The 23497-nt window shown below is 59.7% G+C and overlaps 1 protein-coding gene across 4 annotated transcripts in view; it reads left to right on the plus strand.

Moving 5' to 3' along the window:
- NOTCH1 (notch receptor 1) overlaps positions 1-23497 on the plus strand; it is a 44634-nt gene that overhangs the window by 13447 nt on the left and 7690 nt on the right. For 2 of the 4 annotated variants that reach the window (XM_055720710.1, XM_055720711.1), the window contains exons 3-26: positions 6095-6357; positions 6721-7059; positions 10369-10491; positions 10666-10899; positions 11043-11198; positions 11318-11503; positions 11965-12078; positions 12683-12796; positions 13806-14039; positions 14321-14431; positions 15200-15392; positions 15648-15793; positions 16141-16254; positions 17259-17378; positions 17717-17869; positions 18313-18541; positions 18706-18907; positions 19047-19200; positions 19470-19654; positions 19837-19969; positions 20304-20561; positions 20672-20784; positions 21325-21896; positions 22618-23046. In XM_055720710.1, the coding sequence (XP_055576685.1) occupies positions 6095-6357; positions 6721-7059; positions 10369-10491; positions 10666-10899; positions 11043-11198; positions 11318-11503; positions 11965-12078; positions 12683-12796; positions 13806-14039; positions 14321-14431; positions 15200-15392; positions 15648-15793; positions 16141-16254; positions 17259-17378; positions 17717-17869; positions 18313-18541; positions 18706-18907; positions 19047-19200; positions 19470-19654; positions 19837-19969; positions 20304-20561; positions 20672-20784; positions 21325-21896; positions 22618-23046 (4875 nt within the window). The remainder of the gene's footprint in view (positions 1-6094; positions 6358-6720; positions 7060-10368; positions 10492-10665; positions 10900-11042; positions 11199-11317; positions 11504-11964; positions 12079-12682; positions 12797-13805; positions 14040-14320; positions 14432-15199; positions 15393-15647; positions 15794-16140; positions 16255-17258; positions 17379-17716; positions 17870-18312; positions 18542-18705; positions 18908-19046; positions 19201-19469; positions 19655-19836; positions 19970-20303; positions 20562-20671; positions 20785-21324; positions 21897-22617; positions 23047-23497) is intronic. The other 2 variants (XM_055720712.1, XM_055720713.1) reach the window with 1 other exon arrangement.

Genomic DNA, 23497 nt, shown 5'->3' on the forward strand with positions numbered 1-23497 from the left:
TGCCAGCCCCCCCATCCCCTCCTGCGGCGTGGGTCTGCCCCCTGCCCTGCCATGTCTGGTGGCCATGCTCCAGCTTACACTTGGTTTTCATTTTGCTTGTGGTTTATTTTGTGCGTTTTAAGCTTTTGTTTGTGGTCTATTTTGTGCGTTTTAAGCCCGGGGTGGGTTTTACCTCCAGCCCTGCCAAGGTCTCAGCCCTTGGGAGGATGCGCTGGCGCCGGGCAGGAGAGCAATGGGTGTCATAAGTGTGGCTGTTCTCAGCTGTGGGGTGGTGCAGGCGCAGCCTCTGCTGAGCCCCCCAACATCCAGGGGATCCCCCATGCACCCAGCACCTCTGAAACACCCCCTGGCCCCTGGGCTGTGCTTGGGCAGAGCTGACACATCCCAAATTTGAACAAAGCCCCCATGCCGCCATGCAGGAGCCGTGCCGGGGTGGGCTGTGGGAGCTCCTGGGTGTCATCTGTGCCGGCCGTGGCAGATGGCAGCTTAGCACAGAAAGGAAAACATTAGTCTTGGGTCAGAGGTCACAGAAACATCTGCCTCGGGATGCTTTCAGTGCCCACATTGCTGCGGAGGGACAAAACCTGTTGCTGGTGGGTTGGAGGGAAGGCCTTGCGCACCGCAAGCAGGGAGGGAGCGAACAAAGGGCCGGCAGTGGGTGCAGAGCCGCACGCACAGAGCACCCAGTGTGGGACCTGAGGGCTGCTGGGGGCTGGGATGGGCACCCCAACTCTGCCGGCACTGCTCCATGCCGCGGCGCCCGGCCAAGCACGTGCGTAATGCAAAGCTGGGGCGGCGGCAGCAGCAGAGTTTGTTGGCACACTGATGTTCCTACGGCTCATTCATGCTTTTGATTATATGATCTGCCGAGCTTTTCTGGATCCTTGCTGAAATAACTGCAGTGCTGGGCCGTTGTTTGTAACTCGTTAAGGATGTGCAGCAGACACAACAAATGCACGTGCCCACGCTGAGCAGATCCAGATTTGGCCCGGGCTCGGCGCTGGGAACGGGGTGGGAATTCAGGGCCACTGTTCCCATTCCCAGGCTGTCCCCCGGGACTCACAGTCTGACCTTGGACAAGGCCTTCTCCGTCACCCTTCACATCGCCCATGAATCGTGCTGGAGATTTATGGGTTGGGAGCGTGGTGCATTATTAATTGTGCCTCCCCCCTCGCAGCAGTTTGTGCTCCAGGCGTGGGTGCTCGCTTGGGGCCAGCGTGGGGGGGGGTGGGTGGAAGATGCGTTGCAGCCTGATGTGGGAATCCAGCCCCCAGCCTCTGCCTGACCCCCCCAGAACAAAAAGCCACTGGGATGGATGGCAGTCCCAGACGCTCAGGGGATGTAAATCAGCATGTTCACACCTGCGAGGAGCACATGCAGCATCCCCATCCGCAGGGATGGGGACCAGCTGCCGCATCGCTGTCCCCTGTCCTGCCTGGTGCTTTGGTGACAGCCCCAGTCCCTTGGTTAGGTCACATAAAAAATATCCTGGAAGTGAGAAGTTGTGAGACTGTCTGCCCAGGCTTGCTCCTTACATTGGCACGGTGCTGGGAGAGGGAGCATCGTGCATTGGAGCAGGGCTCGGCCATCACCGGGGTTGGGATGTCGTCACCCTCTGTCACCATTTGAAACGGTGGGGTGGGTCGTGGCAGGAGTGTTTGCTGCCTCTTCAGCAGCTTAATGAGTTGACAGAAACGGTTCTCAGCTGCATGCTCCGGGGAGGGAGAGGCACCGGTATTTTTAGCCATTCCTGCCTGGGTCGGGAACGAAGCGTACATTGTGGCGTGGGGCTGGGAGCGTGGCCATGCTGGCCTCTCTGGAGATTTCTTGAAGGCTCCTCAGGACCCCAGGGAGCTCAGCTGCCTTTCACTGCCTCGAAGTTGCTTTCTAATGGCCCTTCTGAGCTGTTCTGATCCTGGAGCACCCGCCCTGTCCTCTGCCAACACATATATCTATAATTAAAGTGTAGCTTTAATGTCTCTTATGCTAATTTCCATAAGCTGCTTGGGGTTTGGTTGGGTAGTCCTTGCTTGGGAAATGCCAAAGGAAAAACCACAGGGTGATCTTCACCCTGCTGAGCCTGCGGGGACGTCGCATCCTCCGTGTCTGCTCACCTGGGAGCTGTGACACCACCACCCGCCGGTATGTTTTTTACAGAAAATAAAGCTTAGCTCCCTGGGCTGAACTTTGGGAGAGCTTTTTAGCCCCTGGAGAAGTAGGTGGATGCATGATGAAGCTGCAGCACAGCTGGGAGCTGAACTTGGTTCTGCTGAATCCAGCCTTTCCAGACCTGGGAGAGCTGAAAAATAACTACATCTTGGGCTGGCCTTATTCTTCACCTGGTTTTTGATCTCTTGCTTTGCATGCAAGGCTTGTCTCCAGGCTTTCCTCTGCAGCCAGGGCTATAAAGCTGTTGCGGTTGTTGGGCTTTTAAATGCGGCTCCAGAGTCTCCGGCTGCGAGTGAGCCGTGGGACCCACACGGGGAGGTAACAGCAGGATTCATCCCGTGGCTTTGGTCCGCAGCCACGCTCTCCCCTGCCCTGTCTCAGACTTGTTGTTGCAAACCTGGTCAGAAATAGCATCGTTTCTGTGCAGAAGCATCTACAGATGATGAAGCTGCTGGGTGCAAGACAGCCCGTAGGCATGTCCCAGGTGCTGCTGTGTGCAAGTGGAGGAGCATCCAGTGTCCTCATTCCATGCTCTCGCTGAGCGACGATATCACTATCGTGACAGTGATATCTGGGCCATCAGAGACCTTTTGTTCTGAAACCTTGATAAGAAACTGAAATGGCTTAGAAAACTGTGGAAGGATTTGAGAGGGCTCCCCGCACTGGGAGTTGGTGCTGTGTGTGCCATGGGTATGCCAGGGCTGGACTGGGTATGCCAGTGCTGTCCCCGTCCCTGCCACAGTTGCGGTTGTGGTTCAGGAGTCACCAGACCTCCACCGTGGGTCTGTGTTGCACAGCCCCACTCTGTGCGATGCAAACTCTTCCATGGGTTACAGTAGTGGCTACTGGATTTTAAGGGTGCCTGTGTCGTATTGCTTTTTTTCTGGAAAATTGGATCACTAGCACTTCTCTGTGGCTGGAAATACCCACCTTGCAGGGAGGGGAAATGTGATGCATGAGCGTACCGTACCCTGGTCGTATCCTGGTCCCACCTGCCGTGTGTGTCCATCACTCAGCTCAGCCCCTTCTGGCCTGGGCAGACCTGTGCCAAGCCCTTTCCTGTGTCTGCCGCACCCTCCTCTCTTCTCGAGCTGATTGCATCCATAAACCAGCTCTTAAAACAAACAAATAGAAAGCCATTTAAAACAAATCTGCAAACTCCATGAAACTTGAGGGATTTCCTGAAGCAAAAGCCTGGAAAGCACCAGGGCAGAGCAGCTGGGCATAGGGCAGCCCCCAGCCCAGGCACTGCCAATGGCCCCGGCCCCCTTTGCGCCTTCGGGCAGGGGCTCAGGGGAGTTTCTCCAGTCACTAATTAACCTCCTGGCTAATAACCATGCCCAGGCTCGGGCTGAGCTTCCCATCCGTGAGCTCAAACCACCACTTGCCTGCACTGAAATTGGAAACGGTCCGAAAACTTAATTGGGTGGGAGGGCTTTCGGCTCTGCGCCCCTCGCACTGGCCTCATTTAAGCTCTGTGGTGCAGGACCCCCAATCCCAGCAGCGGCTGCACTGCCTGCCCGGCTCGGCCAGGGATGCAGAGCATCGCCTCCAGGTCCCGGCTGCCCACGGTGGCACTGCCGCAAACCAAAGCCAGTGCCGTGCTGGTTCCCACGTGCTCAGCGATTCCCGCGCATTCTCTGGGGCTCTTTGTCCATCATCATTTTTTTTTAAATTATTATTCTTATTCCTTTTTTTTTTTTTTTTTTTTTCTCCCCTTGGAGAACCTCGTGACGCTTCCCTGTCCGCCAGCCGCCGCGAGGGCCTGGCGGATTGTTTTAAGAAAAAAAGCGTGTGTGGTGCGGCGAGGCGGGGGAGAGCGGTGCTTTTACCAGATGACTGCACACTTGAGCGGTTCGCCGGCGGCGTGCCTGTGCCGGCCGCCTGGCCCCGCACAATGGCCCCTCTCAGGCGGCCGCGGCCCCAGCCCTTGCATTGCCCGCGCGGCCGTGGCGCAGCCACCCAGAAGCGCCGTCGCCCCGTGGCCATGGCGCCCTGGGCTCGGAGCCGCCGTCGAGCCGGGCATCGCATCGGCCGCCGGCAGCTGCTCTGCCTCATTAGGATGCACACCTGCTCCCCGCCGCCCTTTGTGTGCCGAGCAGATGCCCTGATTTATTATTATACACATTTTCTTTTTCATTTGGCCTGGATAATGCCGTCTCATTAACTCAAAATGTCTCTGAATCCTGACAAATTCTCACACAATCCCCAACAATGAAATCAGAATTGGGTTAAAAAAAAAAAAAAAAAAAAAAAGTAGGGGAAAAAGAGAGGGGGAGCAGGGCCAGAACGCGGTCCTGCCGCCAGCGTGGCGCGGCAAAGCGCGGCAGCTCCGGGTTAGGGCTGGCTGAGGGCGGGGGGTTGCTGGCTGTGCTTCCCTGGAGGAGCCCCACGTTCTTGTTTTGGGGTTTGCAGGTGAGTGCTCTGCTCTACAGCCTTGGGGTTGCAGCGTTCCCTGGCCCAGTGCACCCCAGGGGTCTGCCTGCCACAGGAGCCTTGGATGCCACGCACGAGGCTTGGGGACACAAGGTCCTGCTAGCTTGGGTGGCGATGGGTGTGGGCACGTGGGTACCCTGAGCTCTCTGACCTGCCAAAGCACAGCGGGCACCACAGTCCCCCTGTGCCCAGGTCCATCACCTCCAGCAGTGACTGCCTTATCCCAAGCTCACGGCAACACATGCAGCCGACCCCAGGTTTATTTCTGCTCTCAGGGTCTCTGATAGCAGCCAGCAGCCCGGCAGCAGCTGAGCGTGGCATGCCCTGCTCTGCTGCGGTGGCATTGCCATCGCGGTGTGGGACAGCAGCGTGCTGGTGGCGTCTCACTCCTCCCGTGCCCTTCTCGCAATGGCCGCTCGGCACAGCGCGGCCAGGGTGGTGGCCTTTGGAGGTGGTGTAATGTGAGCAGAGCTGCTAGGGGACAAGACGCGTGGCACCTCGTGTTGCAGACATGCTAAAAGAGAAGCCGTGCAGGAGGGTTTGCGCTGGGGAGATGCTGAAGGGCCTCATCCCTGGGATATTCTCTTGATGTCAGGTGCCCTTGGTCTCTCTGTGCACAGCTTTGCTCTGTCCTCCCTTTCCTGGGGGGCGTCTCCCCAGTCCGTGGGGTCCTTTGCCGGCCCTGCATCCTGCCCAGCCTCGCTGGGATGACTGGTGGGATTTGCCCTTGGGGCATGTCCCCATCACCTGCCCCGTTCCTGCAGCAGGCAGTTGTTCCAGCCCTGTTGGCCAACGGTGACAGATGGTTGAGCTGGTGGCCGCATCGGGGGGCCTTTTCTCAGGGCCCCCCCACAGAGGGACATGGCAGCCGGGGCTGCTCAGCCCTTCTTGTGCAGGGTTTGGCTTTGGGGAAGATCTCAGCTGGCTGCGGGGAGCAGGAATGTGTCCCACCTGCTACCAGCCAACACCGAGCCCATGTTTGAGTGATTTCTGAGGATGGAGGAGGATTAGAAGTTGCCCTGGTGGAGAAGGGAATCCAGCGCCGGGAGGGACGGGCAGGAGCACAGGGCTGTCCCCGTGCTGCTTGGCCCTGGGGTTTCTGTTCCCTGGGGGTCTGTAGGTGCCCTGGGTTGGGTACAGGTTTGGGGGTGCTCCTGGCTCCTTGTGCCTTGGTTTCCTTTCCAGCGATGGGGAGGGTGGGCCCACAAAAAGCACATTGCGATGAGAAGCAGGACGTCAGCGCTGGAGGCTGCGGTTTTGCAAGTCAGTGCAGGCCCCTCGATGGGGGATGCCTTTGTTCCCGGCACCTCTTTCATCTTCCTCTTCTCAGCCCAGAGCGGCCAGGGCAGAGCCTTGCAATTGTCAAACCTGACATTCCGAGATGCGGTGTGGGGCTGGGCCTGGGGAGGTGTTCCTGGAGCCGGTCCCTGGGGCGTCCGGGTGTCCCCGCGGGGCTGATCCCACTGACGGCGTGTCTCGCCCCTGCCAGGTGTAGCAATGCCTACATGGGCGAGCGGTGCCAGCTGCCCAACCCCTGCCTGAGCTCCCCCTGCAAGAACGCCGGCACCTGCACCGCGGTGGTGCACGGCAGCACTGTGGACTACACCTGCGCCTGCCGCCTGGGCTTCACCGACGAGCTCTGCCTGACGCCCCGTGACAACGTCTGCCTCAGCAACCCCTGCCGCAACGGGGGGACCTGCGACCTGCTGACGCTCAGCGAGTACAAGTGCCGCTGCCCACCGGGGTGGTCAGGTGAGCTGGTGCCGCTGCACAGTGTGGGGACGCGGTGACCTGGCCGGGAGGCATATGCTCCTGGAAGACCCCTGTGGATGGAGAAGGGTGCTGCCTGTGATTGCAGCTTCCTTCGGTGCTGGGGGAGCGATGGGGTCTGCAAACCCATGTTGGGGCTTGGGGGGGGGGGGGGGGTCCCTGGCTGGGTGAGCTGCGAACCTCCTGCATGCGTGAGGATTTTCCGGGGGCAGAGGTGGGGGGAGTTAGTTGTGATCGCTGTGAACACAGTCCCAGAGCTGGGTCTGCACCCCAGCGCAAGGATCGCTCCCACCAAGAGCCTGAGCTGCAGTTCGCATCCTCATCCTCCCTCCCTGCCCTCCCCAGGCAAAACCTGCCAGCAGGCCGACCCCTGTGCCTCCAACCCCTGCGCCAACGGGGGCCAGTGTGTCCCCTTCGAAGCCCACTACATCTGCCGGTGCACCGCCGGCTTCCACGGGGCCAACTGCAAGCAGGACATCAACGAGTGCAACATCTCACCGCCCGTCTGCAAGAACGGTGGGAGCTGCACCAACGAGGTGGGCACCTACCAGTGCTCCTGCAAGCCAGCATACACTGGGCAGAACTGTGAGCATCTCTACGTACCCTGCAACCCCTCGCCCTGCCAGAACGGGGGGACGTGCCGCCAGATCGGAGACACCACCTATGACTGCACATGCCTGCCAGGTAGAGGCTGCCTCCGAGGGGGGGACAGGGCCAGGGGACCCTCTTGCAGCCTCTTTGCCCTCCGTAAACAAGGAGTGCTCTATCTTTCCTTGGGTGATGGCTCTGGGGGGGGGACAAAATCGAGGGGCTGTGGGCTCACTGTGCCATGTGCATTTAGGAAAACGTTGGGCAGCAATGCCCGAAGATGAGAGGTCATCTGGGGGCTTTTTATACTTGGTGATTCACCAAAATAGCTCTTCCAAAACAACTGTTTCAGCAGAGGCCCCTGTGCGGATGCTCATATTCCAGAATAAGAGTGCCTTTTTCCGCTTTAGCTTAATCCACTTCCAGAATGGAATAATTAGCCCGGAATAGCTGTTTTGGAAAGTTTCCGAGTGTGAATGGAGTTGGGGAAGGGAGACCCTCTCCATGCTCGCTGCTGCTCCCTCCGGCAAGCGCTGGAGCAGCCCAGCCAAAGCCCAGCGGCTGAAATGAAGGGTTCTTGCAGGAGGGGGCCCGCTGGGGGCTGTCCCAGGAGCTCAGCACCTTGCAAGGGAGCTTGCACCCTGCATGCCGGAGGAAAGAAAAGCTGCTGCGAAAGGGGCCCCTGACCCCGGCAAGCCCTTTCGGTTCTGCCCTGGGGCAGCAGTCTGCAGTGCGGTCGGGGCAGGGAGCGGAAGGGGCTGTGTGTTCCCCCCCACGGCCCCGTGACAGCTGGAGAAATGAAATAGTGGAATTTTCTGCCGGCGGGTGGCACAGCCCAGAGCCCCAGTGCAGCCCCATGGTCAGACCAGGCTGTGCTTGCCAGGGGGCAAGTGCCATTTCTCACCCGGGCCAGCCACGCCGGCCGGCTGCGGCAGACGCGGGGGGGGCGCATCCACCCTCTGCCTTGGAAGGAAGCTGTGGGCAGGGCTGAGCTGCCTGAGAAGTCTCTTGTGGGGCTGCTTTGATCTCCTCTGGTTGCCTATAGCCCCGCTGGGGCAATACAAGGGGTAGGCGGCTTCTCTGCTGTGTGCCCTGGGCAGTGCTGGGCATTACTGCGGGGAGCCCCCGCCTCCCTCTGCGGCAGCTCCTGCCCCACCGCCACTGGGGATGTGGCATTGGGGTGGGAATGGGGTCTCTCAGGTGGCACAGATGTACCCGCATCCTGCTGGCAGCCCTGCCCGGTGCTGGGGGAAGAGGCGTGATCCCCACAGGGCAGCACGAGGGATCTCGTCTTGATCTCTGACACAGGCTCAGAGGTTCAATCCCCTTCCCAAAGCTTTTGGCTGCAGTAACTCAGGAGACTAGTTAACCATCCAAAATACATAGGGCCCTGCAGGATCTCCTGCTTCCCCTCCACGCCTGCTCACCCAGGCTGGAGCAAAGCTCCTGTCTTTAGGGGCAGCAAGGCGTCGGGGCTGACCAGGCGAGCAGTGCCGGGGAAGGAAGCCTTTCCTTCTGGGATGAGCCAGTGCCACCGGGAGCTCCCAGGGGCGATGCTCTGCGGGAGCAGCTCCAAGCCCTGGCCCGGCAGAGCAGCATTGCCACAGGGATGGGCAGGTGGAGGGGGCAGGAGGAGCGGCGCTGGCCCTGCCCTGCCGTTCTGCTGACGAGGCACTTTCTCCGGAGCAGCCCAGGCGTCGGGCATGTCGGGGTGAGGCATGGCCCTCGGGGAGCATCCCTGCTGCAGTGGGGATCGCTACTTTTCACGCCCAGCTGCAGCTTCGTGGGCCGCTTCTAGATTTGCATGCTGCACGAGCTGGTTTGCCTCCTGTGGGGTGGTGCAGCACAGCCCCTGCTCCGGAGGGGACAGGGGAGGGGACAGGGGGCTTGCTCGGCACCTCTGCCATCCCACGTGGCTTGGTGCAGGAGCTGCATTGGCTTGGGTGGAGGCCGGAGGGACTGGAGGCTGTTTCTCATGATAAGAGGGTGATTGATACGCTGGTATGCAGCACAGCAAACCTGAAACAATGTCCCCTTTTCATTCCCGGAGAGGCCTGGCCATACCGGGTTTCTTCAAGTTAAACTAATCTGGGCTGTTTTATCATGCCATCGCTGTAGAATGTAACCCTGAGTTTAAAGTAATTGCAGTACTAATTACTCATTCCTCATTCGGATGGTTCAAAATGAGTTAATCCTGGTGTCTAGGACATTGCCAGTTATTGCTGTTCAGTTTCAGCCCAGCTGCTTAAAACCGAGGTGCAAATCAACATTATCTGCTTTGGACTCCTACCAGGAATCGCAAATAACTGTTGCAGCTCCTCGTGCAGTGGGGCTGAGGCTGTGGGGGAGAGGAAAACACGGCCCTTCGGAGAGAGCAAGGGGGAAACCCCCAGCTGGGACAGGGTCTGGGGTCCCACAGGGGCTGAGCCTGGGCACACGGTCCCTTCCCCGTGGAGGCGGAGGTGATGCAGTGAGCTGCCCGCACAGGGGAGCAGCCCAATTTGGGCGTGCAGGATGCCTTGGGGAGTTTGGGGAGCTGCAGGGGCACGCCGGCACCGCGGGGAGCTGCCACGGGCTGGCATTGCTGTCCCGACCCTGTGTGTCTGGGCGGGCTGGGAATCCTGACGGCGGCTGGTTGGGGCTTTGGGGGTCTTCGGTAAATGCAGCACTTAACCCAAGTGGCAGCTGGAGGGGGACGGGACAGCTTGGCAGATGCTCTGAGACGGGCCTGGGTGTTTCATTTCTGCTGCAGAGGCCACGGGGAGAGGCCCGGGGGCAGCGTGGTTTCTGTGTGTGCCATGCTGTCGGGTGGAGGTGATAACATAAACCCCGGCAGCCGGGCTCACCGCGAGAGAGGTGGGCTGGGATTAGCGCCGCGTGGGCGGTGGTTCACCCTGCCAGGGACATGGATCCCCCTCCGGGCCAAGCGCTGCTGCTGAGGCTCTTTAGATGTGAAATTAAAAGCCGGTGATTCAGCACCGGGTGCCGCAAGCCTTCGTGGGAGCAGCCCCAGTTCATCCCAGCTTTCCGTGGAGCCGGATCCTCCACCGCCCGAGGCAAGCGTCTCCGGAGCCGGGGGCTTTGGCAGGCAAGCCCTGTGCTGGGGACGCCCCGTCTGCCCTGTGCGGAGGAAGATGCTGCTGCTTGCCAGGCTCCGGTGATGGTGTCCTGGCAGGGAAACCTGCATGGCAGAACCAAGCCCCAGCAGACGCAGGACGGGGCTGGGGATGAAACCAGGCGGCTGGCTTCAAAGCTGGGCTGGGAGCACCTGGTACACGCTCGGCAGCCAGTAACGAGCAACCTGCCATCGGCGGGGGGGGGGGGGGGGGCGGGGGGGTGAGGGGCTGAGGCAGTGGCATGGCCGATTGGTGGGCTGGCATCACGGCAGATGTCTCCTCTGCACAGGGTTCACGGGCCAGAACTGTGAGGAGAACATCAATGACTGTCCAGGCAACAACTGCAAGAATGGGGGCACCTGCGTGGACGGTGTCAACACCTACAACTGCCAGTGCCCACCCGAGTGGACAGGTAACACTGCTGCTGGCGGTGAGGGTGGCACAGGACTGGGCTGGAAGGACGAATCCTGCCCCAGGGAACACTGGGGACCAGATGGGGAGAGCTGTCCTGCTTCACAGCAATGCTCGTGGAGCCTGTGGGAGCTGGGCAGTGCCGGACTCATGCGTGTGCCCTGTCCCCTGGCAGGTCAGTACTGCACCGAGGATGTGGATGAGTGCCAGCTGATGCCCAATGCCTGCCAGAATGGGGGCACCTGCCATAACAACCATGGCGGCTACAACTGCGTCTGCGTCAATGGCTGGACAGGGGAGGACTGCAGCGAGAACATCGATGACTGTGCCATGGCTGCCTGCTTCCACGGGGCCACCTGCCACGACCGGGTAGCCTCCTTCTACTGCGAGTGCCCCCACGGCCGCACAGGTGAGGCCCCGTCCCATCTTGCCCCCTGCTCGCGGTGCAGGGTGGCAGCTCCCCGCATGTCCCCTGGCTCCTAGCTTAGGTCTTGGTGCGTGATGACTTGTGCGCCCATCACCCTTGACATACGCCTGCCTTTTGCCACCCAGGTTTGCTGTGCCACCTCGATGACGCCTGCATCAGCAACCCCTGCAACGAGGGCTCCAACTGCGACACCAACCCTGTCAACGGCAAAGCCATCTGCACGTGTCCTTCGGGGTACATGGGGCCAGCCTGCAACCAGGACGTGGACGAGTGCTCGCTGGGTGAGCACCGGGGCTGAGCTGTGCGGGCAGCAGAGGAGAAGCTGGGAAGAGTGCCGGTGCCACCGGGAGCTCACATACATCTGGGAGCATGTCCTGTGAGCCATGCTTGTGTGTTGCAGGAGCCAACCCTTGTGAGCACGCGGGGAAATGCATCAACACCCAGGGGTCCTTCCAGTGTCAGTGCCTGCAGGGCTACTCAGGCCCTCGCTGTGAGATCGATGTCAACGAGTGCCTCTCCAACCCCTGCCAGAATGATGCCACCTGCCTGGATCAGATTGGGGAGTTCCAGTGCATCTGCATGCCTGGTGGGTGGGCAGGGCAGCCCTGGGGACCCCTGCCCCGGTGCTGGGTGCGGGTGGTGGCAGGGACCTGGGTGCCCCTGAGCTTCAGCTCAGTGTTGGTTTGGGTGAGGAGCTGTGGGAGGCACGTGTTCGTGGAGACAGCACCAAAAAGAAAGAGCTCGGTAGAGGTGGCGCAGTCTCCCGCAGCAGTGTGGGGACAGGAGGTGAGAGTTGGGGACCATCAGCACTGCTCTGGGCTCCTCCTTTTGCTGAACTTGCTGGCTTGGATCAAGCCAAGGGCAGGGAGATCTGGAGTGGACAATCATGGAGCAGCTTGTGCATCAAGTCCCACCACCTGTAGCACAGCTCCTGAGCTGCCTTTGTAAAGACGGGGAGGCCAAAGGTGCCCTGGTGTAACCTGCCCATCCTGCGCGTTGTGCCGTCCCCGTGCCATGGTGTTGATGGCGTGCCGGGTCTCCCCGCAGGTTACGAGGGGGTTTACTGCGAGATCAACACAGATGAGTGTGCCAGCAGCCCCTGCCTGCACAACGGCAACTGCCTTGACAAGATCAACGAGTTCCACTGCGAGTGCCCCACTGGTACGTGGCATCCATCCTGCTGCCATCACGGTGGAGTCAAAGCCGTGGTGCAGCTCAGCTCGAGCTGGGAAGGAGCCGAAAATAGGATCCTTGAATTTTAGAGCCTCTTGAAAGGGGGAGAGGGAGCTGAGCACTTCTTGGGAATTTTGATGGGGGGGTTCCCCCATGGCAGCGAGGGGCTGAGCCCCTCGCCGTGCAGGCGATGCTGCTCCAGGTCCGGCCCATGGGAGAGGGGAAGGAGGATTAAACCCCATGGCTTTGCACTTGAAAAGGCCCCTCTTTGGGAAGGAGGACTGGGGGCCGGGGGGGCCGCACCAGCAGCTTTGAATGTGGTGTCAAAGTCACAGGGTGGAGCGGAGAATGGGGAGACGGTTAATCTGTGAAAGGAGGTTTTGAAGTTCAGAGACTTTGCTCCTCTAGAGATGTAAATAAGATGCTCTCAATGGTGGGTCGCAGCCCCGCATTCAGGGCCCCCAGCAGCCGTCCCCATGGAAACCCGGCGCCCCGGCCGGGACATGGGGGGCCGGCGGGATCTGCCTGGCGGCGGGGGGAGGCTGGCGGGTCCAGCCACTGCACGGGGAGGTGACCTCTCCCTCCATTCCAGGCTTCAACGGGCACCTCTGCCAGTTCGACATCGATGAGTGCGCCAGCACCCCCTGCAAGAACGGTGCCAAGTGCGTGGATGGCCCCAACACCTACAGCTGCGAGTGCACCGAAGGTGAGGGGTCGCTGTGTCCCTGGGGGGCTCCAGGGGTCCTGCGCTGCTGGGCAGGAACAAGCCATTTCTACCCGGTGATGTGCCGTAAAACCCTGTTGCCAAATTATGAAGTGCCCACCTCCCCAAGCACCTGCCATGGCGGGTGTCCCCAAACCCCCCTGGCAGTGGGGTCAGTCCCCGCTAGTGGGACTCCGTGGGGCAGGACTGTCCCTTTCCCTGGTGTCACCCTGCTGCCCGCTGGAGCCCCGTGCTCCCGAGGTGTGGCCCTGCAGCAGCCGTCCCGCCGTGCTCCCCGCCTCGGCGGCGGGCGGCAGCAAGGGGTAAGGCAGGAAGGAAGGAATAAAGCTGCCTCTATGAGGACGCAAGGTGCAGGGCTGCGGGGGCTCGCCGACCGAAACCCAAGGAGCAGTTGCACAAAATGATGACTTGAGCCCTGGTGGCAAACAGTGGCTCTTTTGTGGAGCAGCTCCCGCCAGAAATCTTCCAGCTGAATGGCCTCTAATTAGTGTCTTGCTAATGCCAAGCCCCGATGAAAAGCTGCTATGTGGGCTTGGCGGGGTCTAGTCAAAGCTGTACTTTGTCCTCAGCTCTCCACCCCCAAACCCGGCGGGGAGGGAGCCGGCCAGGAGAATAGGATCTGCCGGGGGGGTTATTATTCGGGGGTGCCTGCGGCTGGCCCCCCCACGCGCTCCGGGACAAGCCGCAGGCAAACGCGGGGCCCCACTCCTGAGCTGAGGCGGCTTAATGCCGGTCATTGTGCGCCCCGGGACAAAGCTGTGAGCCGGGTCTGACCAGCCCTGCCGCTGCACGCCAGGGTGCTCCCCCGCCTGCGCCCCGCTCCTGGGGGTCCTGGGTCGTGCGGCAGGGCAGGTGGGCACGTTGAGCCACCCCGGTGTGCTGCCTCATACCTGGCCAGGGTGGGAAGGAGCGTCCTCCACCCTGACCCTGCATACCCCGTCCTGACCCCGTGCCCCCCATCCTGACCCCGTGTCTCTCCCGCTGGTGGCAGGTTTCTCGGGTGCTCATTGCGAGATCGATATCGATGAGTGCAACCCAGACCCATGCCACTACGGGACCTGCAAGGACAGCATCGCCACCTTCACCTGCCTCTGCCAGCCCGGCTACACGGGCCATCGCTGCGACATCAACATCAATGAGTGCCAGAGCCAGCCCTGCAAAAATGGGGGGACCTGCCAGGACAGGAACAATGCCTACAACTGCCTCTGCCTCAAAGGGACCACAGGTGAGTGGGAGAGACCCTCCAGGGGCTCCGTGCAGGTTGGCCATGCCGACACAGCACCCCGCTCCCAGCCCCATCCCGGGGCGAGTTGGCCCTGGGCCGCCACCAGCAGCGGCACCCTCGGCTGAGGGTGAGTTGTCCCGGTTTGGTGCCTGGCTCTCATGGGAGCCGTGCCCCAGCCAGGAGCCAGGGAGCTGCTTGTAGCAGCAGTTGGTGCCGGCGGGCTTCATTTTGCCTTGTCAGCGGGGTTGGGGACCCCCTAATGGCACCACTCTCCTCACCAGGGCCCAACTGCGAGATCAACCTGGATGACTGCGCCAGCAGCCCCTGCGACTATGGCAAGTGCATCGACAAGATCAACGGCTATGAGTGCACCTGCGAGCCGGGGTACACAGGTGAGAGCAGGGCATGACAGCCACTGTGGCACCCTGGGGACATGATCTGGATCCAGCCTTGTGCCATGGAGCCCTGGGATGTCTCCTGTGCCAGTGCTGGGATGCCTGCAGCTTGTGGTACCCCACGCAGCCAGGGCGAAGGTGCAGCCAGGAGGGGAGGTGCTGCCGTCCCACTTGCCAGAGGTTTTTGCACCCTCCAGCAGTCCTGCTTGTTCAGGAGGGTGACCCTGGCTCAGGCCGAAATCAAAGGGGTGTCTGGTGCCGCGAATTTGACTCCTGCTGCGCCCACTCCCATGGGTATCAGGTTGCTGCCTTGTCCAACTGGTTTGTTTGATTGCTGCTGGAAACGGCAGAGGGCTTTGATGGGAGCAGCCCCTGCCTCTCCCCACTCACATGGCCCCCCGTCCTCCTGCCCGCCGGGAGCTGCAATAAAGCCTGGCTTTGTCAGCCGCGGCAGGTAGGGTTACAGGCTGAAACCTGCTCCCTTCGTTATTCCCTCCTGGACCAAACGAGCCCAGGACATGGCCTCTTCCCAGTCGCGTTTAATTAAGCCAGGTGGGCGATGCAGGGGTGTGAAGTCACCCTACCTGGAGGGCAGCCCGCTCCTGCATGGCTGGCACACGTGTGCCTGGAGATTAGAGCCTCGGGCATCCATTCCCCAGGTGGCTGGAGGGGGACCTGCCCTGTGGGTGCCCCCCAGGAAGCAGTGCGCGCCCACCGTGCCATGCATCCTATGGGATAACGTTACCTCACACACCCCTTTCCCAGGGCGCATGTGCAACATCAACATTGACGAATGCTCCAGCAACCCCTGCCACAACGGGGGCACATGCAAGGATGGCATCAACGGATTCACCTGCCTCTGCCCCGAGGGCTTCCATGACCCCAAGTGCCTGTCTGAAGTGAATGAGTGCAACAGCAACCCCTGCATCCATGGGAAATGCCACGATGGGCTGAACGGGTAGGCTGGACAGTGTGGGTGCTGCTGTGGGGCTGCTGGGACCAGAGGGCTACCCAGCAGAGTTGGGGTTAGAGGCAAGGGCGAGCAGCAGTCCCCTGTGCCAGTACTTGTCCGTGCTCTGTGCTAGTGCCGGGGATGTTTCCCTGCAGGGGTACAATTAAGAGCTGGGGTTTGCTGGGTAGATGATGGCTGGTATAGCCAGGAGGGCCAGGTCAGAACAGATCCTGGGCTTTATGCCCCAATTTTTCCCCAAAGCTACAGGTGCGACTGTGACCCAGGCTGGAGTGGGACAAACTGCGACATTAACAATAATGAGTGCGAATCCAATCCCTGCATGAACGGTGGCACCTGCAAGGACATGACCAGTGGCTACATCTGCACCTGCAGAGAGGGCTTCAGTGGTAAGGGTGCAGCCAGGGCCACTGCCCCGTCCGCCCCACGCTGGGGCCTGGGTGGGAGCTGTGGGTGGGTGTCCCCATGACATTAGATGGGCTGGAGGCTTCGTTGTGAGGATGCTGGAGACTCCAGATCCGGTTGGGAGATGTGGCAGTGCAGCCAGCCTGGGGACCTTCAGCAGGAGTTTGGGCACCCATGGCTGGAGCTGAGAGCAAGAGGCTCTTCCAGGGCGATGGGTGGGCCATTGCCATTTGGCCAGTGCCAAAGACAACCACATCCCCACTGTACCCTCATCCCCCTACCACCAGCACAGCTCCATCACAGCCACTTTTATCTATTTTTCTTAACACAGGACCCAACTGCCAGACCAATATCAACGAATGTGCTTCCAACCCCTGCCTGAACCAGGGCACATGCATCGATGACGTTGCTGGCTACACCTGCAACTGCCTCCTGCCCTACACAGGTGAGGGGGAGCTCCCTGTGCCCTCCAGGCCCTCACTGGGGCTCTGCAGGGCTGCTGCTTTGAGTGTGGCAGCAAATCGGTCCCTCTATACGTGAGAGGAGCTGGCACCAAGCACGGAGGCTTCCCTCGCACTGCCCTGCCATGGGGCTGCCCATGGCCGCAGCTCCACCTCCCCATGCCGCCGCGCAGCTGGAGGAAATTCAGAGGAGCTTTCGGAAGCAGCCAGCTAGAGCTTCCTCCCTCCTCCTCCTGCTCCTGGAGGGCACTGCAGTGGTGGCTTGGCCACAGCCTGCACCCAGGGCAGCAGCACCAGGTGGCCGCCCCATTCACACCCCACCGCCCTGGGGGGTCAGTGCTGCCGGTGGCCCAGTTCTCCTGCCATGATGCTCACGCTGGAAAAAGGGAGCCGAGGCCGAGGGGCTGGGGGATTCTGCTGAGACAATTCCTGTTTGCTGGCCTCCCTCTTCCGCTCTTGCAGAGCGGCAGCGGGTGCACAATTGCAGGAAGCCGTGAGCCGTTTCCTGCCCTCGGCAGTGGCCATAGAAACCCCTGGGGGGACCAGGACAGGGCAGGCGGGGAGGGGAAGGCTCTGGAAAATAGCAAAGGCCAGTTCGGGAGATACTGGCTGACAGAGAAGATAAGGGTTCGGAGGTAACATGTGCCTTGGCTGGATGTAAACAGGAAAAACGGCTGAGGGGGTTGGTGAGGGGGAGCACAAGGGGGGGAAGGACACCCCGAGCAGTGCTTCCCTGCCAAAGGAAGTGTGCAGCGCTTTAACGCAGCCCAGATTGCCAGGGTATAAAGGATTCATGGGGGGCCTGGGGGTCACAGGGGACCAGGGATGGAAAAGATGAGACAGCCTCAGCTGCACTGCCCTGGGCTGGTGGGGAAGCCTAGAGCCTGTCCCAGGGCTGGCAGCGGCCCAAGGCAGGGGACGGGGTAGCGGGGTCTTGGGCCACCCATCATTTCGGGGCAGGTGTCAGTGGGTGCTTGTGCCTCTGCAGGAGCCACCTGTGAGGATGTGCTCGCCCCCTGCGCTGGCGCCCCCTGCAAGAATGGTGGCGAGTGCCGGGAGTCAGAAGACTACAAAAGCTTCTCCTGCAGTTGCCCCTCGGGCTGGCAAGGTAGGGACATGGCCCATCTGGAGGTTCAGCACACCCTGCTCTCCTCAGCTGCTCAGGGGGTGAGAGAGGGGAGGGATCATGGCCAGGGAGCAGCGGGCAGGTGGCTGCCTGCGTGCCCTGCCAAACAGGAGCAGCCCTGCACGGTGCCCAGCCTCGAGGGGGGTCCTGACCTGCCCCACAGCTCAGCCAGGTGGATGGGAGCAGCCATCACCTGTACCCCTTGGTGGGGGTGGTTTGCTTCAAGGGCTCCCACCCTGGTACAAGCAGTGCCCAAGGCATCATCGTCATCCTTGGGGCTTTTGCCAGCACCTGCAGCCCACGTGGTCTCTGTCCCACAGGTCAGACCTGCGAGATCGACATCAATGAGTGTGTGAAGAGCCCCTGCCGCAATGGGGCCACGTGCCAGAACACCAATGGGAGCTACCGCTGCGCCTGCAGAACCGGCTTCACTGGCCGCAACTGTGACACTGACATCGATGACTGCAAGCCCAGTAAGAGCAGGGGCTGCCCTGGCCACCGCCTGCACTCAGCCTGGCCCTTAGCAGTCAGCTTCACTGCCCTTCCTGGGGCTGGAACCCTCCTCCCCGTGCACGGGCGAGCCCCAGCCACTGCTTTGGCCGGGGCCATGCTGCCAGCCGTGCTCGGGCTTTTGGGCCACTTCAAACACGTCCCGGTAGAGCTGCGTCAGTCCAAAGCCAGATGGGAGCTGGCAGGAAGGAGGCTGGAGGGGGGAGAGTGACGTGCAGGCAGTGAGCAAGTGTGTCCCTTGTGTCCAATGCTCTGGTGGGGCTGGCCCGGCTCCTGCCTGGTCCGTGGGCTCTGTCCTATCCCTCTGTGTGGCCAGGGGACATGTGGAGGGGCAGTGCTGTGGGACAGGTCCCAGGCAGGGCTGCTGCACCCATTGCATCTTCACATGCACGTCCCTCCTCTCCAGATCCATGCCACAATGGTGGCTCCTGCTCCGATGGAGTTGGCACTTTCTTCTGTGAGTGCCTGGCTGGTTTCCGTGGGCCCAAGTGTGAGGAGGACATCAACGAGTGTGCCAGCAACCCCTGCAAGAACGGTGCCAACTGCACCGACTGTGTCAATAGCTACACCTGCACCTGCCCCTCCGGCTTCAGTGGCATCCACTGCGAGAACAACACGCCTGACTGCACGGAGAGGTACAGCCCAGTGCAGCTCCTGCCATGGGCATAGCCTGCGTTGGGGCTGGAGCAAGGTGCTGCGGACCCCGCGCTGCCCCATAGCTCTGGGCTCGTTTGTGGGGGCTTTGGCGTGGTGCATGACCAGTGGTGACTCACTGGGATGTGACCTCTTGTGTTCCCAGCTCCTGTTTCAACGGTGGGACCTGTGTGGATGGCATCAACACCTTCACCTGTGTCTGTCTGCCTGGCTTCACGGGCAGCTACTGCGAGCATGACATCAACGAGTGTGACTCCAAGCCATGCCTGAATGGGGGCACGTGTCAGGACAGCTACGGGACGTACAAGTGCACTTGTCCCCAGGGATACACTGGGCTCAACTGCCAGGTAGAGAAGCCTTGGGCTGTCAGCCACGTGCCCCAGTCTGTGCATGCTGGCTGTGGAGATTTGGGGGGTCACTCCAATTTCCACTCCTGCAGAAGCCCTGCTGGGTCCTGACCCCCATCTCTTGCTCTGCTCTCCCCAGAACCTGGTGCGCTGGTGTGAGTCCTCTCCCTGCAAAAACGGAGGCAAGTGCTGGCAGACCAACAACCTGTACCGCTGCGAGTGCAACAGCGGATGGACAGGGGTCTACTGCGATGTCCCCAGTGTCTCCTGCGAGGTGGCTGCTAAGCAGCAAGGTAAGTACCCACCATGTGTATGGCCCTGCAGGGCCAGGGTGGGGTCCCCACATGCCCCCTGTGCTGGGCTCTGAGCAGGGTCATGCTGAGTTCTCTTGGTGGGGATCTTTGGTACAACCAGCACAATCTCAAGGATTGCTGTGATGTGCACCCCCCGAGGCTGTGGTCCCAGCTGCGATCCCCAGTGGGACGTGCGGCGGCCGGGACATGGCCCTGCGGTGCGTGGTTGTCGCCAAGGTCCCCGTGTCTCACTCTGCTCTCCCTGGCAGGTATCGATGTAGCACATCTCTGCAGGAATTCAGGGCTCTGTGTGGACACTGGCAACACTCACTTCTGTCGCTGCCAGGCCGGCTACACTGGCAGCTACTGCGAGGAGCAGGTGGACGAGTGCTCCCCCAACCCCTGCCAGAACGGAGCCACCTGCACAGACTACCTGGGAGGCTATTCCTGTGAGGTGGGTGCCATGGAGGGCAGGGATGCACAGTTACTGCCTTCCTGCTGCCAAGGAGCTGGCCCAGCTGCAGGCTGGCTCAGTGCCCCTCGCCTGAGTTGAAGGCTGGGGTGCTGGCTGTGCTCCTGCAGCCACATGGGAATTGAGTGAACCTCTCTGACAGTTCCCCTCTTCCCTTTTTTTAGTGTGTGGCTGGTTATCATGGAGTTAACTGCTCAGAGGAGATCAATGAGTGCTTGTCCCACCCATGCCAGAATGGAGGAACCTGCATCGATCTCATCAATACCTACAAATGCTCCTGCCCCAGAGGAACTCAAGGTAAATTAATTCCCCAGGCTGGGGCATTAGCGGGCTGAGTGCAGATATCCTCGCTATCTGCTCATTAGCTGCTTGGGCTAGCAGAAGCAAATGCAAGGGTAGAGGTTTGTGTTTGCTTGCGAGCTTAGCCATCAAGGCCATGCAACCTTGGATGCGAGCTGCGTGGTGCTGCGCAGTGCTGCACGGTGCTGCGTGCCTCCTGCCAGAGCGGCGGCTCAGACTGCCATTGAATTGGTCAGGCTCAGCCCCTTCGCAGGGAAGGTTCACACAAGGGACCACCAGGCACCCCGATACTGTTTGATGAGCTGTGTGGGTTGTTCCCCCGTTTCTCTAGGGGTGCACTGTGAGATCAATGTGGATGACTGCAGCCCTTTCTTTGATCCTGTCACCCTGGGGCCCAAGTGCTTTAACAATGGCAAGTGCACGGATCGGGTAGGTGGCTACAGCTGCATCTGCCCCCCTGGCTTTGTAGGGGAGCGCTGCGAGGGAGACGTCAACGAGTGCCTGTCCAACCCCTGCGACGCCCGCGGCACCCAGAACTGCGTGCAGCGGGTCAATGACTACAAATGCGAGTGCCGACCTGGCTATGCAGGTGAGCGCTGCACCCCCTGCCACTCTCAGCACCCAGCCCTGCACCCCCCAGCCACCCCAAGCATCTCGCACGCCTTCCTCTGCTCCTCACGCGCTCTTCTCCCTCGGCAGGCCGTCGCTGTGACACCGTGGTGGATGGATGTAAAGGCAAACCCTGCAGAAACGGTGGAACGTGCGCAGTTGCCAGCAACACTGGCCGTGGCTTCATCTGCAAATGCCCCCCGGTAGGTACCTGCTCCTCTCCTGCTCTGAATGTGGGATGTTGCACATCAGTCCCTTGTGCAGAGGTGCAGTCAAGGGGCCCGTTTCGCCCCTGAGGCTGCCCTGGCTGGGATAGCTGGGGGTAAGTGCAGAGGGGAAGATGCTTTGCTGTGGGTGTTCACCGGAGGGAGGTATATCCATCTATGCATACCCTCCTCACTTGCAAGGAGGCTTGGTTAGGGTCAGGGAGAAGGAGGTGGCGCAGCCAGTATGATACATGGCTCTGTAGGACAGACTCTTGTCGGGCTGACCATTATTTGCGCCACATAAAGGTGGAGCAGGCAGCTATGGAGAACAGCTCACTTCATTTTTAGGGAGACGCTCTAAAGGGGTTTACATTCTAGATGATTCTTGCCCATCACTAGTTTCAGAGGACGTGCCAGAGCCATTACCTGATTGATTCACTGGGTCTGTGCCGCGTTTCCCAGAACACACACGTGTGTTAGGCTGCTCATAGGACAGCGTCAGTGATTCTGACTCCCTCCTTGCTGTCACCTCCCCAGGGATTCGTGGGTGCCACCTGTGAGAACGACTCCCGCACCTGTGGGAACCTGCACTGCCTGAATGGTGGCACCTGCATCTCCATCCACAAGAGCTCCAAGTGCATGTGCATGCCAGCCTTCACGGGTCCCGAGTGCCAGTACCCGGCCAGCAGCCCCTGCACATCCAACCCCTGCTACAATGGGGGCACCTGCGAGTTCTTCAGTGATGCCTCCCCCTACTACCGGTGCAACTGCCCTGCCAACTTCAACGGCCTCAACTGCCACATCCTGGACTTCGATTTCCAAGGTGGGATTGGGCAGGACATCATCCCACCCAAAATTGAGGAGAAGTGCGAGATTGCAGTTTGCGCAGGGTATGCTGGCAACAAGATCTGCGATGGGAAATGCAACAACCATGCCTGCGGCTGGGACGGGGGCGACTGCTCCCTCAATTTTAACGACCCCTGGAAGAACTGCTCCCAGTCTCTGCAGTGCTGGAAGTACTTCAACGATGGCAAGTGCGACTCTCAGTGCAATAACGCTGGCTGCCTGTACGATGGATTTGACTGCCAGAAATACGAAGGGCAGTGCAAGTAAGTGACTTGCTCATTGACACTTTTGTTTTAAAGCCATGAGCTCTGTGCTGATCGTTGGGGTGTTTCCTGGTTGCATCTGCTAAAGCTCCTAGCTGCAGACCTGTTGTTCACTCTCTACATTCTGTTCTGCTGCCTGTGGGGCTGCAGCTCAAGCAACCCCACTTCCCAGTGGTCTTACTGAATTTATAAACATTTGAGAGCTTTCTGCGTTTGGTTCATTCCAGATGTCTTCCCTGTCCTTGCCCGTATCATGCCACAGAAGTGAATTCTCCAATTCCCAGTAGTAAAACAGTGAGTTTCAGCATAGGGAAACCCCAGATGGAAGAGCAGCCAGAAAACATAATGATGTTAACATCCAGGCATTTACCGAACATTGCCTTTGGCAACAGCAGCAACTTGAATCCCAGATTCCTGGACCAGCTCTCAGTAATTATTCTGTGTCCCCATGTCTTCTCTGAGTCACAGTAATTTGTCCCTTTTCCTGGCATCTGTATTCCAACTTATAATTTAACAGTGCCTATCTTTCACCTGCAGAGGTGAATGCTTCAACAACGCTGTGTGAAACAGTTGCCTTCTGTGTAAACTGGCTTAATGTCTATCAGGATGAAGAATATTTATACAAAAGAGAGGTCCTTGTGGACCACCACTTATTTTCTCAGCAGACAGGTAATGCACACAGTACTTAGTCTAATTCTTTCCTCTGCCTTTCTTTGCCCAGCCCTCTGTATGATCAGTACTGCAAAGATCACTTCTCAGATGGTCACTGTGACCAGGGCTGCAATAACTTTGAGTGCGAATGGGATGGGCTGGACTGCGCAAACAACATGCCAGAGAAGCTTGCAGATGGCACGCTGGTGGTGGTGGTCCTGATCACTCCTGAGAACCTGAAGAACAACTCTTTCAACTTCCTGCGGGAGCTGAGCCGCGTGCTGCACACCAACGTGGTCTTCAAGAAGAACCCCAAGGGAGAGTATATGATCTTTCCATACTATGGCAATGAGGAGGAGCTGAAGAAGCACTACATCAAGAGGTCAACAGAGGACTGGTCAGATATGTCTAGTGCCATCATCAACAAAGTAAAGAGCAGCATCTACTCCAGGGCTGGCAGAAGGCAGAAGAGAGAGCTTGATCAGATGGACATCAGAGGGTAAGAGGGACCGATGGGTTCCTTTTTTACTGAGCAGCATTTGTTTTCTGTGTTGATAATAGTAACACGCAATAAAGGGAAGGATGTAGGCCAGATAATTGTATTTAGATGTTGCTTTCTGTGTGAATAGAAACCGGATTTTGCTCTCATGTGGGAAAGTCGACTGATCGCTCAGGAATCCCTGATACAATGCTGCACCGACTCTCACGATTGAAGGAGTCCTGTGTATTGTTGGGAGCCAGGGCTGGGCTGGGTGGGACCTGGAAGCAGAGGTTGGCCTGACTGACTGTCTGACTTCAGGAAGTCATTAAGTTAAGCCTCAGTTTCTCCCTGGGAAATGCTTTCTAGAGCTTTGTTGTAAAACTCAATTACTGCAAACTGTGCGTGGAGATCTTTGATATAAACATACAGATCTAACCTTCTCCCTCTCTGTGGGCTCAATCAAAAGCCA

This window comes from Falco cherrug, chromosome 9 (assembly GCF_023634085.1).
Source record: "Falco cherrug isolate bFalChe1 chromosome 9, bFalChe1.pri, whole genome shotgun sequence".
NCBI classification, from domain to species: Eukaryota; Metazoa; Chordata; class Aves; order Falconiformes; family Falconidae; genus Falco; species Falco cherrug.